Below are 15354 nucleotides of genomic sequence, written 5' to 3'. Positions count from 1 at the left end.
CTTCCTTCCTTCCTTCCTTCCTTCCTTCCTTCCTTCCTTCCTTCCTTCCTTCTTTCCCTCCTGCCCACTTACCTATCTTTTTTGAGACAGGGTCATACCATGTAGTTTTGGTTGGTCTTGAACTCATTATGTAACCCAAGCTGGCCTTGAACTCACAGTAATCCTCCTGCCTCAGCCTCCCAAGTGTTGGGATTACAGGCATGCACATTTATTTGTTTTTTAATGTGTGTGCTGCTAGGTAGAGGATAGAGAACAAGTACAGCAAAATAGAAAGAAGAAAAAGACCTCCTGCTGATTTGTATCCAACTCATTGAAGGGATGGAAGATTTAAGGTTTCCAAAGAAATGTTATACAATCAAGTCAGTCTGACAGATGTGTCTGAGTATCTACTTTTGCCGGACCCAGTGGGAAGACACTATATAGTTCGTTCGTGTGTTCTCTCTGTCTCTGTCTGTCTGTCTGTCTGTCTGTCTGTCTGTCTGTCTGTCTCTCTCTCTCTCTCTCTCTCTCTTTTTTGGAACCAGGGATTGAACTCAGGCCCTTGCGCTTGCCAGGGAAGTAATTATTCCACTAAGCCATCTCCCTGGCCCCCATAGTTTAGTTCTCTTGATCTGATGTCTCTATCAATAATAAAATGTTGGAAGTTGTTAGTATTTTTTTCTCAATTGCCATAGATACTTGGAGCGAATTATGTCTTGGTTGCCAACAAAGAATAAAACTGGACAAAGTTCTTATGCCAGTGCCTTATAGTTTGGAATTCTGATGACCTGCAGTCAATTTTCTTTTGATTTCAAAGTACAAGCTCCGAAGCTTAGAGACAATCTATCCCTATATTTCCATTGAGACAATGACCTCAAATGGTAATATAGGAAAACAGGAATGAATAAGGCTTGTTCAAGCAGGGAGAAGTAGCTTGTCTAATATTCTTTTTCCTTGATACTTTTTTTTTTTTAGGGATTGAACTCAGGACCCTGCACTTGCCAGGCAGGCACTTATTCTATTGAGCTATCTCCCCGGCCTTCGATACATTTTCAAGATTAGTATAATTAGAGTAGTATGCCAGATGTGATGGTGCATGCCTAAAATCTCATCACTCGGAAGGCTGAGGTGGAAGGATCACTGCGAGCGTGAGGCCAGTTTGGCTAAAAAGTGGGTTTAAGGCTAGCCTGAACTGCATGCGTGGTAAAAAAACAAAACAAAACAAAACAAAAAAAAAAAAACTTGTCTCAAAAAGACTAGAAAGAAAAAAGACAGTAGGGCTTGATTCTTTACATACATATGGAGAGATAAACACCTTAGAGAGAATTCTTTCTCTACTGCAAATCTTCCACAACATGCACACACACATACACAAAGTTTGGGACTTAAATGACTTAAAAACTAACTTGTCCCATGGATAGCAAGATATTATTAAATGTTGTGATCCCAGAGTCTCTAGTCACTGCTGTGTTAGTGGGTTAGACTGTCTGAACTCTGTGAACAGCAATTAGGGTCTTGAGAATTGTGTGGACAACAATAAAGCAACTCAGCTATATCAAAATGAATTAAAAGAAGATACATGCAGAATCAAGGGGGAGCTTGTGAGAGAAAATCTACTACTGACTTTATCTCCAAAAAGAGCAGCCTGAGATGTACACCAATCCTGGAGAGAGGGCTGCTGTCAGGAAACTGTGGTCTATAGAAAAACCCTCAGGCTACATCACAGAGAAACTGCTTTGCACAGGGAATCCAGCACTAATAGCAACATCACTGCAGACATGCCACGATGCTCTCCCTCAGCACAGCACCTAAAAATAAGGGGGGCTGGCTTACCCAGTCACACATCAACTTTATTTATGGATATGTGGGTGTCTAGAGAAAGGCAGAATTAGGTGCAATCAAAATGCACAGTACATTTTTCCTTTAGGAAAAAGTGGAAGAGCTGCAAGTAGTTAGAAAGGAAAAAAGGAAGGTATGCTGTGGGGTGGAGTCCATGAAGGGGATTCCATCACTGCAAACATGCACAGGGTTTCACCCACATTCCCTGACATCTCACAGCACTCCAAGAGCTCCTTATCATGGTGATGACTGAGACCTGTTGAGATCTTCCAGCTCATTCTGTCACTCCTTCATCCTTATCTGCATATGATGCTGGCAGCAAATCTGAAGCCTTTGATTCTTTGTACACAGCTTTGGGCATAAACTTTGTGATCTTGTAGGCTGTATTCCTAAAGCTCAGTGACAGGGATTATATTCACCATTGACATATTTACATCTCAGTAGTTCGCACTAGCATCACAGGACACGTACCTTCTACTAGTGTATTTGTAACACTCATTAAACTGTTAATTCTGTCTTTTCGTCCATAGGAGGCCAGTTGGTCCATGGATACTAGAAGAGATCCAGGGCCTTTCTTCTTAATTTCCACTTCGGTTGTTGCCTAAAAAAAAAAGCAAGTAGGGTTAGTAAAGTCTGATAAGTATAAGACTAGGCCTTACTGATACACAGTCCAGTGTGTGAGAAGTTTGACCTTCATTATGATTTGGTTTTGTTTCTTTTTAATTTACTGTACTAGCCTAGTCACTTCAGGAAGTAGAATGAAAAAAATTGGCCATGGGTGATCCTTAGTTCTGCAGATAAGTCATTTAAGTTTATGTAAATGGACAACAATGAACCCAAGAATCTGGCTGGGATCTAAAAACATCACCTGTCTAGTTCTGAGCATAGAGTAGAGACCAGACCCCTTAGGAGTACTGTCGCCACAAGTGGGCCTTGAGTTTTTTTCTCCTGTCTCATAGCCACAGAGTTTGGGTAGAACTAATTCAGCTCTACTTGAAATTTTATTAATGCTAAGTTCCCAATCACACTGAGCAACATAGATACCGTTTCTTCCCTGGAGAGGCACTCTGCCACTCTAGCAAACTGCCCCTTCCTGATATCAAACCTGTACCAACTAAACACTGGCAATCTGAAATTCTATTCCAAATCCCATCCAAGGCATTGTAAGAAAATAGGGCAAGATTTAGTATCTTAATTAAATATATTGCATCATATGTATATATTTATTATTTATCTTGCCATCTTACAATATTACTTTATGAGTTAACCTGTAATGTTCAAATTTCCAACCAAATAAAACAGGCAGAAAATATTATCAAATTGTCATAACATGTTACTTGCTTTGCTAAGGGCAATATTAGTATGGTGTATTACAGCAAAGAATTTCTTATTGTCCCTGGCTTATTCGCTTTGTGACTGTTCTACATCAGATTAGGTAATGGGATGGCCTAAAATGTGTCTCTCTAGTAACTATGTTGCCCATTATACCATGGTGACCAAGGGCAACTGGCTGCACCTTCCACAGTAAACGTAAGAGGAAAGAAATGGTCACTGTCCCTCGGAGGACAGGGAAGAGCTATAGGCATGAACCTAGAGAAGTATATGTCTGATCAGAACTAGAATGAACTTGTTGTGCCCCACCCACCCCATCTTGTACTGGGGACTGAATCTACACTACAGCCTTTACACTGAGGATTTTTTTTTTTTTTTTTTTTGCTCCGAATGCCCTCAGGGCACTTTTGGCTGGCTGGAGTGTTGTGGGGATCGAACTACCCCAACCTGAGGCTGACAGCTTTGTGGAAGCAGCCACTTAAGAACTGAGCTAGGGCCAGGCCCCCAAGCCTTTACACTGAGCTACATCCCCAGGCCTTTTTTATTTTGAGATAAGGTCTTACTAAGTTGCTAAACTGCTCAGCCTAACCTCAAACTTGGAATCCTTCTGCCTCAACCTCCCAAAAAAAGAAACAGTATTTAACAAAATTCAACAGACATGTGCCACCATGCCTGTTGAACCTGGTTGTTTTGAAAATACTTTTGGAGAACTACATCAAAAAAAATCCTTGTGGGCCAGTGAGATAGTTTAGAGGTCTAAAGTGACTGCTTAGGCAAGCTTAGACAAAGTGAAGGGACCATGGTTCAATCGCCAGCACCAAGTGCTGCACCAGCCCTGTCCCCAGGGCAGGCTGAGTGGGCCACAAAAAAAAAAAAAAAAAAAAAAGAAAGAAAGAAAGAAATCCTTGTGTGCTTGAATACATTTAGATTTTAAGGGCTGCAGAGAAGAAAGTTCCTGGCAGACAGAAAGATTTATCTGACACAAAAACAAACAAATGTCTCATCAGACTGCTTTAATGATCCAGACATTTGGTTCACCCTTGAGTCTTACTCGTTTAGTTAGCTTGGTTGACAGAAAGAGCAGAAAGAAAAAGGAAAAATAAATGATATCCCTGGGAATTCCTGCCTGCTTTACTATATCAGTATCTTGTTAACTACTGTCTCAGATTATAAGATACACTTGATAATCCACTCTTTCTTCCTTTCTTTCTTTCTTTCTTTCTTTCTTTCTTTCTTTCTTTCTTTTTTTTTTTTTTTGGCAGAACCAGGTATTGAACCTAGGCCCTTGCGCTTGCAAGGGAAGTGCTTATTCTACTGAGTCATCTCTCCGGCCTGATAATCCACTTTTTGTTAGAGTTCTCAGGCTGATATTCAAGTTGCTTGATGCTGTATAAACTAAACTACATATACATATATTTTTTTCTTTTTTCTTTTTTAAGTCATTGGTACAGGGTCTCGCTATGCAGCTCTGACTTGTAGTGATCCTCCTGGCTCAACCTTCCCAGCGCTGGGATTACAGGCATGCGCCACCACGCCCAGTTTCAGTGGCCAACACAGCACTCCCATGGTTCCAGGGTCAGCACAGCATGTACCAGGGATCGAACTGGGTCCTTGCACTTTCCAGACAGGCGCTTAGACCACTGAGCTCTCTCCCCAACCTTAAACTACTATATTTTAAAAATAAAAATCACCTAAAAGTGAACAACAAAAAAAAGTTTTCATACAATAGACTCTTGTTTATGGCATTGTACTGATCCTGTAATTTTACTGAGTTGTCCTTCTATAAACCTATAGTTCAGGCCAGATAATTTTCATAATGATGACTGTGAAGGAGATTGCTTAAGTGCTGATGTATGGGCCAGCTGGCTCATCGAGCAGTATAAAATTGCATACAATGATTTTGGTATTAAGCGTATCTCATCATTTTCTGGATTTGCGAGATAGAACAAAATATAATTTATGTAGACTTTATTAACATCAAACTCTGAAAGACCTAGTCAAATTATTAGAGTATTATTTAATGATCCCTGATGAAAAGCTTAAATAACCTTTAGCTTGAGGATTTTTTTTAATGGGGGAGAACCCATGGCCTTGCATATGCTAGGAAAGTGCTCTACTACTGCGCTACAGCCACACCCTCTAGGTTGGGAGTTAAATAAAAGAACCCACATAAGTCAATTCATCCTCAACTTAATATTAATGTTTCTGTGCTACATGAACATAATCCAGAGCAGAGATATGTTTGGAAACAAATTCTATTAAAATTTGACTTGTAACTCCATTATTATTGAACACATCCTTTTTATATTGTAAAGGGAAATATGTAAGACACTAAGCAACAAAAATTTCAAAGCTCATAGTCAAGGTACTTCAGAAGATTAAAAAAGAAATTCATTATGTTATCTCTCTTCTTACACAGACAAGGACATGTGGAGTAGATCCAAGCAACTGGTTCCATTAAAAAGTCTTATGGCAACTGTATGGTCCTCAGAAAATTGCCCACCTATCTGCAAAATAATCAAGAGTTATACAATTCATGTTTCAAAGATGAAATTATTGGAAAAATTAGGAAATATTTTAAATAAATTTTACTGGAAGTATTACTTTTTTCTTTTCTTTTCTTTTTTCTTTTCTTTTTTTTTTTTTGGTGGAACCAGGGATTGAACTCAGGCCCTTGCGCTTACCAGGCAAGCACTTATTCTACTGAGCCATCTTCCCAGCCCCTCTTTTTTTTTTGAAGGAGTGAAAAAAGTCAGTATCATTCAATCAAGAATGAGATAATAAAGAAGAAAATGTATAGGATCATATCATAGATGCAGAAAAACAGTATTTAACAAAATTCAACTCCTTGTCATAATAACATTTCTTAGCAAATTATGAATAGAATGTAGCAATTTAAACCTGATAAAAGACATTTTTTTCAAAAATGTATTTGGTTGTTGCAGGGTCCCTCTCCAGCACTGGGATTACAGGTTTGCACCACTGATTTTAGCCCCTGGGGGCAGGGCCAGCACAGCATGTGGTACCAGGGATCCATCACAGTCCCTGCACTTGCCTAAGCAGGTGCTTTAGTCCACTGAGCTATCTCACCAGCCCCAACAAAAGACAGTTTTGAAAACCTGTAGCCAATATCATCCCTCCAGGTAAAACTTTAAATCTTTTCATCTTACTATTAGAAATAATGAAAAGTGTATTCTTTCATTACTTCTATTCAGTTTCACATCTCAAGTCCTAGTTGGTGCAATAAAGCAAAAGAGAAAGAGAGAGAGAGAGAGAGAGAGAGAGAGAGAGAGAGAGAGAGAGAGAGAAGATGGCAGCTGGTATTCGTAGAAAATATTATCATATTTGTAGAAAATTCTAGAATTTTCTCAAAAACCTCCAAATGTAATAGAACCAAAGCATTAAAGTTATCAAGGCTACATATTGCAAGGTCTATATATAAAAATCAACTATTTTATAGTCTGGCAATAAGTATGTGAAAGTAAAGTTTTAAAAATTACCCTCTGAAAGTATTAAAAGTATCAATACCAATACCAAGGAATAAAGCTAAAGAAAGATGTGCAAGATCTTTCTATACGCTATTCAATTTTGCTGAAACTTAAGACCTAAATAAGTAAAGAGATACGTCACACTATAGATTCTAAGATGTTAGAATTAAGATATTCTCCTGAAATTGAGCCATTGATTCAGGAAAATAATCTTTTAAAGAATAGCAAAATAATCCCTTAAAAATTGTTATTGTTAAATATCCTTAAAAGTAGTTTTTTTTTGGAGGGTTCATGCTGCCTCATTTCAAAACTTATTATAAGGTTAGAATAATCAAGATAAACATGTCTTGCCATAAGCACAAACAAAAGATCAAGGGGATAGAAGAGATTCCTCAAGCAGACACAAACATTTCTATATTTATACTTAGTTAAATTAATTTATTTTTCAGTTTTTTGGGGAAGGATTTTTTTTTTTTTTTTTGCTACCTCAGGCTACGTTGAGGGTGAGTCTAGTATTTTTCAGTTTTCTGACTCAAGGTCATACTATATATTCCAGGCTGGCCTTGAACACATTATGTAGCCTGGGATGGCCTCCAACTTATGGTGATCCTCCTGCCTCAGCTTCTGGATGCTGGGATTATAGGTGTGTGCCACCTACACCTGGCATATTAACATGGATATCTGGCCAAGGAAGAAAAGGAATGTCCCTTAAACAAAGGGTGTGGAAAGACTGGATGTCATCGAGCTTTGTCCCTATCTCATTTCACACTCAAAAATTAATTTGAGATAAATCAGAGCCCTAAATGTAAAACCCAGAACCATTAGCAGTTAGAAAAACAAAATATCTTCATGAACTTCAGAGTAAGCAGGCAAAGAGTTCTTGAACAGGATGGAAAAAGTAGTATCATAAAAGAAAAGAAAAGGAAAGAAAACGTCATACACTGGACTTCATAAAAACAAAAATCTAATAAAGTATTTGTTTCTAGAAAATATAATTTTAGACAATTATAGATTGTCTAAAAGAAAATATAAAAATTAATTAGTAATGAGACAAATCAGTTAATAAACAATTCACTGAAGAAGACAGGAAAAGTCAATAAGCACATGAAAGGTGCTCAATAGCCTTAGTTATCAAGCAAAGTGAAGAAAATACTTTATGCCCATTAAAATGCTAAAATCATCCAAGTGTGTAGCACACTCTTGTAATCCCAGAACTGTGGGAAATTGAGGCAGGATGGTCACAAATTTGTTATCAATCCAGATAATTTAAGGACCTAGCAAGATTGTCTAAAAAAAAAAAAATAAATAAAGGGTCAAGGAAGTAGCTAGTACAAAGGCCTTGAACTCAATCCCTATTAACAAGAAGAAGAAAAAAAGCTAGAATTAGGGGCCACAGGTATAGCTCAGGGGTAAAGCACATGCATAGCATGTTATGAGGTCGAGGGTTCAATCTTTACCATGACCAAACAAACAAAAGACCAACAACACTATCTGTAATATACAGAGGATGGGTTTAAAAATGGTGTAACTGAAGCCGGGAAGATGGCTCAGTAAAATAAGCATTTCCCTGGCAGGCACAAGGGCCTGAGTTCAGTCCCCCGTTCTACCAAAAAAAAAAAAAAAAAAAGGTGTAACTATTGTGGAGAACTACTCGGTAATTTCTCATAAAGTTAAACATACATTTACCACATGATCTAGGAATTTTACTCTGAGGTAGTAATCCAATAGGAACGAAAACATTTATTATTTATACAAAATAGTAGTAAAAGAATGCTCACAGCTTATACTAAATGCAAATTGGGAGCAGCCTAAATGTCCATTAACAGGAAAATGGACAAACAAATTGGGGTATATTTACACAAAGAAACACCATTCATCAGTAGAAGAAATGAACTATTGATACCAAAAAAATAAGAATATTTCTCCAAGAAATCTTGTTGAATGAAAGAAGTCAAAACAGAAAATATCTATTGTACAAGTCTACACAGATGAGTGAAAACAAGCCTATGGTGATACAAGTCCAAAGTGGTGGCCTGAAATGGAGCGGTCTGACCCGAAAGGGCCAGCGTGCAGGAGGGAATGGGGGTCTGTCATGAGCAGTTTGGCCGACAACCCTCAACTGGTCAGACAGCCCCTCCTCCATCTCCCCACAACTTCGGCAGCTCTTGGGTGAGGGCTACCGGCGATAGTACAGCAATCTGATCATGCAGTACCTATACTTCTGACAAGGAATATGGATGCAGAGCGTGTGAATGTGTGTAAAGCATTATCTGTATTGTGGAAATAAAGATCAACCAAATCAGAAAAATCATGACTATTTATTCAGAGCTTGTGCAAGCAAGGGAGTCAGTCATGCATGGTTTTGGCAACATCATCTGCACTTGGGCAGACTCAGAGGAAGGCAGGAAGGAAAAGCTTAGTGGGAAATATTTTACTCAAGCCCTGGTGCAAGCCTGGGGCCACTGCCATTGGGAAACTATAGGGGAATGAGGGCAGAGCTGCCTTCCTCCCCGACAAGGGCCGAAGTTGCAAGTGAGGACGAAAATGAGTGGAGCCAGTGAACATTAATCAAGTCCACTTTGGGCTCCTGCTGGAGAGGTCTGCTGTTTGTCTTTCTGAACAGTCAGTCAAGTCAGCAATTTGATTCCAAGGAGTTGGTCTTATAATAGGCTAGCTTCCTGGGTATGAGTGCAGATAAGGGGCTTGGTTTTTTGGCCAGCTCAGGGGCCAAGGTTCTATTTTCATATGTGGTCTGCTCATGGTTCACTTGCAGAAGTGATTCTCTAATACTCATCAAATTATAGTATTAATGGAGAGCTAGAAAACAAATATATACTCACTACAACTACCTAAGAGCACACAGACTGAAACTGCGAAGCACATCATCTAAAAGCGCTAAGAATGAATGGGGGACTAACTAGTGTTTAGAGGAAAACACCTCTATTACCAAGAAACCTTAATTTGCTAAAAATCAAGGTGCACAGAATGCTATGAGTGTGAGCTATTCCTGAAGTTCCATGTTCCCTAGTAGAGTTGTCTTTTTCTTTTTTCTTTTTTTTGGTATCAGGCATTAAACTCAGGACCTTGTGCTTGCCAGGCAAGCACTTATGCTGCTGAGCTGTCCCCCTGGTCCCCTAGTTGAGGTTTTAAAAGCTGGGTTTGAAAGACTTAAGTTTTTCATGTTTGTTTTTTTTCCCATTGTTTCTTTTTTTTCCTCAATTAAAAAAAAAAAAAAAAAAACCCTGAGGCAAAATGCATGTAACAAAAAAATTCTTCAGGGGCTGGGGATTTGGCTCAGTGGCAGAATGCTTGCCTAGCAAGCTGGAAGCCCTGGGTTTGGTCCTTGACTCCAAAATCAAAAAATAACTCTCCCCTAAAAAAAAAAAAAAAAAAAAAAAAGAAAGAAAGAAAAAGAAAAAACTTCAACCAAAAAATACAGTAAAATAAAAAAAGGCCAAAAACAAAAAAATTCTTTATTCCAACCATTTTAAAGGGAACAATTCAATTCAAGGTTTTAGCACATTCATAATATTGTACAACCATCATCACTATCTAATTTCAGAACATTTCCAACCTACCAAAGAAAACATGGTACCTGTCAGACCTCCTCCCCCTCTCTGCTTTGATCCCAAAACTAATAATCTGATTTGTCTCTATGGATCTGCCGCATTTAGGTATTTCATGAAAAGAGAATCATATAAAATATGTCCTTTTGTGACTGGCTGTTTCACTTAGCATAAGGTTTTTAAAGTTCACCCCAGATATATAAACACTTCATCCCTTTTTATGGCCAGAAAGTATTCCACTGCAGGGATGTACCACAATTCATTCAATACATTTACCAGCTGACAGGTACTTTGGTTGTTTCTGCTTTTTTTTTTTTTTTTTTTTTCTTTTGGTAGAACTAGGGATTGAACTCAGGCCCTTGCGCTTACCAGGCAAGCTCTTATTATACTGAGCTATCTCCTTGGCCCCTGTTTCTGCTTTTGGACTAATGAATACTTTTATAAGTATTCATGTACTAACATAAAATTTTCTTTGTTAACATATGTTTTCAATTCTCTTGCGTATGAACCTAGGAAGGGAATTGCTGGGTCATGTTAAATCTGTGTTTATATTTTTGAGGAGCTGCCACACTAATGTTCAAAGAGGCCATACCATTTTGCATTCCTTTCAGCATTGCTGGCTGTCACTTCTTCTGTTAGACCATGGCCAATGCTAGGGAGAAGTACCTGGAGTAGACTCCTACCCAGAGCAGCTTTCTAGTCAACCTGCCCTGGAGCTCCCCTCAGGATGCTGTGAGGTGACCTCCACCGCAGGTTCAGCTGCCCAGGTCTCACCACCTCAAACAGTGATGGCAAACCCTTTAGAGCTTTTCAATGATACAAAAAAACAAAAACAAAAACAAAAAACAAAAACAAAAACAAAAAAAAACCCACCAGCCTTTTTTTTTTTTTTTTTTTTAGGGGAGGTGACATATGTGCCATAGGTTCGCCATCCTGACCTAGGAGCAAGAGAAAGTTGTTGGGGAGGGCTAGAACTGACAACTTTTTTTTTTTTTTTTTTTTGTCTTTTTGAGCCAAGATTTTACATGTAGTTCAGATTGGCTTCGAACTCACTAAGTTTTAGCCCAGGGTGGCCTCAAATTTGCAGTCATCCTCCTGCCTTAGCCTGTAGAGTGCTGGGATTTCAGGCATGTGCTACCATGCCTGCCTGGTGAACTAACAACCTTTTAAATCAGGAACCTTTGTCTGTTGTGAATTCAGCCTGAAGGAGCCTTGGAGCAAAACTGTCATTAATTGAGGAAGCAACTGAGAACTTTAGCCAAGCTCTTTAAAAGTTAAACCTCATACAAGTTAATTCCCTGTTTCTTAAAAGAAATGGAAAATTTATTAGGGCACTTGGCTTCTGGTTTCTATCCTTCTAAATTATAGCAGTCTTCCTCATAGTTACTACAGCATCTACAGAGGGCATATCCTGCCCTCTATCTATCTGCCAAAAAAACTCAACTTCTGATTGTAAATTCCTTTCTTGTGGAAATACATAACTGGATATTTATCAGCCATTTTTCTGAAAAGTAAAATTCAGAGCATTTTAGAAGTCCTGAGAACCTAGCCATTAATCAACCTCCTCTTCAAGCCTTTCTAAAATTTCTGCAGTGTTCTGCTTTAAAGTAATTATATAGCAATTTCTTTTCCAGACAAAGGATCTTTGCGATCCTAGAAGGAGTCCTACTGAGTCAAGCAACTCAGTAGAAATCCCATTCTCTACTTTCCTGGCCTAAAAAGAAGTACAGGAAAGGAAAGGAAACTGACTTTCTGAGCCTCAAGAATGGGCTATATAATACGCTTCACATTTTATATGTGTTATTATGTTTAATCTTCACAATAACCCAATGAAAAAGAAATGAGTTCATGATTTTTAATTTCTCAGGATTTCATGAGGAAATAAAGAACCTGGGCTCTGGAGATAGTATCACCTAGTAGTTAATAGTTAAAGTCTCGGAATTATATTACACAGACAAATGCTAACTATACTGCTTACTGTACAATCTTGGACAAATTACTTTATTCCTCTAAGCCTTTGGTTGACTCTTCAAAAATGCAAACAATAGCATTATCTACTTCAAAGAGTAGAGGCTGGGAGCATTAAGTGATCTAATGCTTTGGCAAGCTGCTTCAACAAGGAGCCTTCCTTGTCCTCCCTCCACCCTGTTTTTCTGAGGCAGGTTCTCACTATGTAGTTAAGGTTAGCCTTGAACTTACTATGTCGCCTAGGCAGGCCTTGAACTTCCAGTGATCTTCCTGTCTCAGCCTCCTGAGTGCTGAGATTACAGGTGTGTGCCACCATGCTCAGCTCAATGTGATTTCTGAGTTACATGGGACTTGGGATGCTACCAAAACCTACTCTCTTTATGCATGAAGTGTAATGATTCTCACCATTATTTCTGGATCTGAGGTAAATGGGAAAGTGCCCTCCATTAGCAAAAATCAAACGTAAAAATTCCCAAACTGTGAAAAAAAAAAATCATTATCTTTCTTTTTTTTTTTTGGCGGAACTGGGGTTTGAACTCAGATCCTTGTGTTTGCCAGTCAAGTGCTATCCTACTGAGCCATCTCCCCGGCCCCCTATCTTTCAATCATAACTATGTAATTAGTGAAGATGAGATTCTAGTGGTGTAATGCCTGGATGTCCCTTTTTCAAAAAATAGCATATCATATTTCTTACTCTGAGGCTGTAGGAAAAAGAGTGTGTATGATAGGCCAATCACTGCATAAGACCAGCCTGTGAGCCATCAGGGACTCTTATGTCACTCCCCCCAGCAAGAGAATATGTCTCAATTACTTTTCTCTTGTTGCTGGGACAAAAACACCTGACACTCAAAATTAAGAAAGGAGAAAAAGATTTATTTAGCTCACAGTTTGTGGAGGTTTCAGTCCATACTCAGCTGGCTCCAGGGCAGAGAGGCACATGGCAGAGGGCAGCAGTTCATGGGGGTGAAAAAACAGTCAAACAGCAAAAGCAAAAAGAGAAGAGGCAGCAGCAGAAAGCAAGCCCCTCTCCCTTCCTTATGTTGCATTCAGGCTCTCTGCCCCAGGACGGGTGTAGCACTCACATCCATAATTCTAGCAGCACTCACTCATAATGACTTTTTTTTTTTTTAATTTTATTTATTGGGAGGGGGCCAGCTCAGCCCACCAGGGTGCGGGGCGGGCTGGCATGTGGTGCTGGGGGACCAAACCGAGGTCCCTGTGCTTTGCTAAGCTTGTTTTAAGTAGGTGCTCTAGACCACCGAGCCATCTCACCAGCCCCAGCACTCACTCATAATCCCAGCATTGGATCATGAATTAACCACAAACTCTAGAAGCCACCCCGTGACTGCATGAGGCTCTGGGGGGACATCTATACCCAAACCATAACCTTCTGTCCTTGGCTCCCCAAAGACTCATGTGCATCCCTTTATATAAAAGGCATTTTAGTCCATGTCTAAGAATTGCCAAAGTCCTAAGAGTTTCAGCACTGGAAAAGTCCAAGTCACAAGTCTCCTCTGAGATCTAAGGCAAACTCTTAGCTGTGCACTCCTGCACAAATGAAAAGTTAAACACTTACAACATTCATGGCACAAGGAAAACATTACCATTGCAAAAGGCACAGTGGGATTCAAAACACTGGAACCAAAGCAAGCCCAAAATCCATCAGGGCAAACATTAAGTCCTGTAGTTCCATAAGGACCATCTGAAATAATCTGTGATAAACTATGAACTCCAAGGGCCTTACACGACTTCACCCCTATGCATTTTTGGTGGTAGCTCCCATGGTTTTTCTCCTAGGCCTGCTTTGCTCCCTTCTTGCAGCTTTTCTTAGATCATCTACATTCCTGGCTTTTCTAAACTTCTGAGGTGTCTACTGTACTTTAGGCTTCTCACTCACAGCTTCACATACTTCTCTCTCAGGGGCACACTGCATGGCCTTCCAGGCCTTTTTTTTTTTTTTTTTTTTTTTTTGTGGAACCAGGGATTGAACTCAGGCCCTTGCACTTGCCAGGGAAGCGCTTATTCCACTGAGCCATCTCCGCGGCCCTTTTTTTTTAAATTTAATTTTTTTCCAGGCCTTCTAAAATCTAGGATAAACCTTCTTAACCTCTGGACTTTTGAATTCTGCATGTGCCCCACACCAATGCCACTGACAGCTGGTGAAGTAGCCAGGTTTTCTTCTCTCTTGGCTGTAGCAGTTGAGTGCCTGGATCACTGAGCACTCTGAACCTGATTCTGAGGAACAAATGCTCTATGCTGCTGCCATTCTGGTGTGACTGCTGCTGCTATTCTGGGACATGGCACTCTGTGGCTTTCTCCTCAAAGCAAAGTCTTTCACTTTTGCAGTTTTGAGGCTACAAAGGGAGGAGATTATGCTGCTTCTTGTGATGCCCTCAAGCCATCTTTTCTATTCTCCTGTTCCTTCTTGGCAATGGAGATCTTCTCCACTATGTTTGCAGTCCGCAACTTTATTAGAGCTTCCTTTCTGGCCAAACTCAGAATATTTTAAACCATTCTGCTGGGCTCTTTGCTCTTGATTCTCAACATAAACCTGGCTAAAAGTCCCCAACAATAGCCACGTCACTGTCTCAACATTTGACTGTCTTAAAATTTCTTTTGCCAGATTAATCAGTCTGCCACACTTAATGTCAGTCTTAAGACAGTCTCTGGACATGAGCAAAATGCAGACAAACTTTCTGCCAAGCCACAACACACATCATCTGGAGTACAACAGCCAACACAGTACTTCCCAGCAGAAACCTCCCTAGCCTGGTCTTCACTGGCAGGATTTCTATCAGCCTTCTGGTCTTTTGAACTCTGACCAGAATCTCCCACACAGAACAGCCAAAGATGTTCCAGCTCTACTCTTTCAGTGACATCTCCAAATCTTTCCTATCTCTACTCATTAGCCATTGCCAAAGGTTCTTGAACCACATGGTCACGTATAGTTACAGCAACAACTGACCCACTTCTTAGTACCAAATTCTGTCTTGGTTAATTTTCTCTCATTGCTGGGACAAAATGTCTGACACTCAACATTAAGGAAGGAAATATTTATTTAGCTCACAGTTTGTGGAGGTTTCAGTCCACATGGCTGGCTCTAAGACAGAGTGGCACATGGAAGAGGGCAGCAGTTCAAGGTGCTGGAACACAGCAAACCAGCAAGAGCAAAAAGAGAGGAG

The 15354-nt window shown here is 39.7% G+C and overlaps 1 protein-coding gene across 1 annotated transcript in view; it reads right to left on the bottom strand.

Moving 5' to 3' along the window:
* The window catches only part of Scn8a (sodium voltage-gated channel alpha subunit 8), a 138710-nt gene that overhangs the window by 52909 nt on the left and 70447 nt on the right, over positions 1 to 15354 (bottom strand). The window contains exon 13 of the mRNA XM_004637833.2: positions 2290 to 2419. Within this exon, the coding sequence (XP_004637890.1) occupies positions 2290 to 2419 (130 nt within the window). The remainder of the gene's footprint in view (positions 1 to 2289; positions 2420 to 15354) is intronic.

Source organism: Octodon degus, unplaced genomic scaffold, assembly GCF_000260255.1.
Source record: "Octodon degus isolate 3935 unplaced genomic scaffold, OctDeg1.0 scaffold00093, whole genome shotgun sequence".
Classification (NCBI taxonomy): domain Eukaryota; kingdom Metazoa; phylum Chordata; class Mammalia; order Rodentia; family Octodontidae; genus Octodon; species Octodon degus.
The sequence above is the reverse complement of the archived record's forward strand: the minus strand, read 5'-3'. Positions and strand labels throughout refer to the sequence as shown.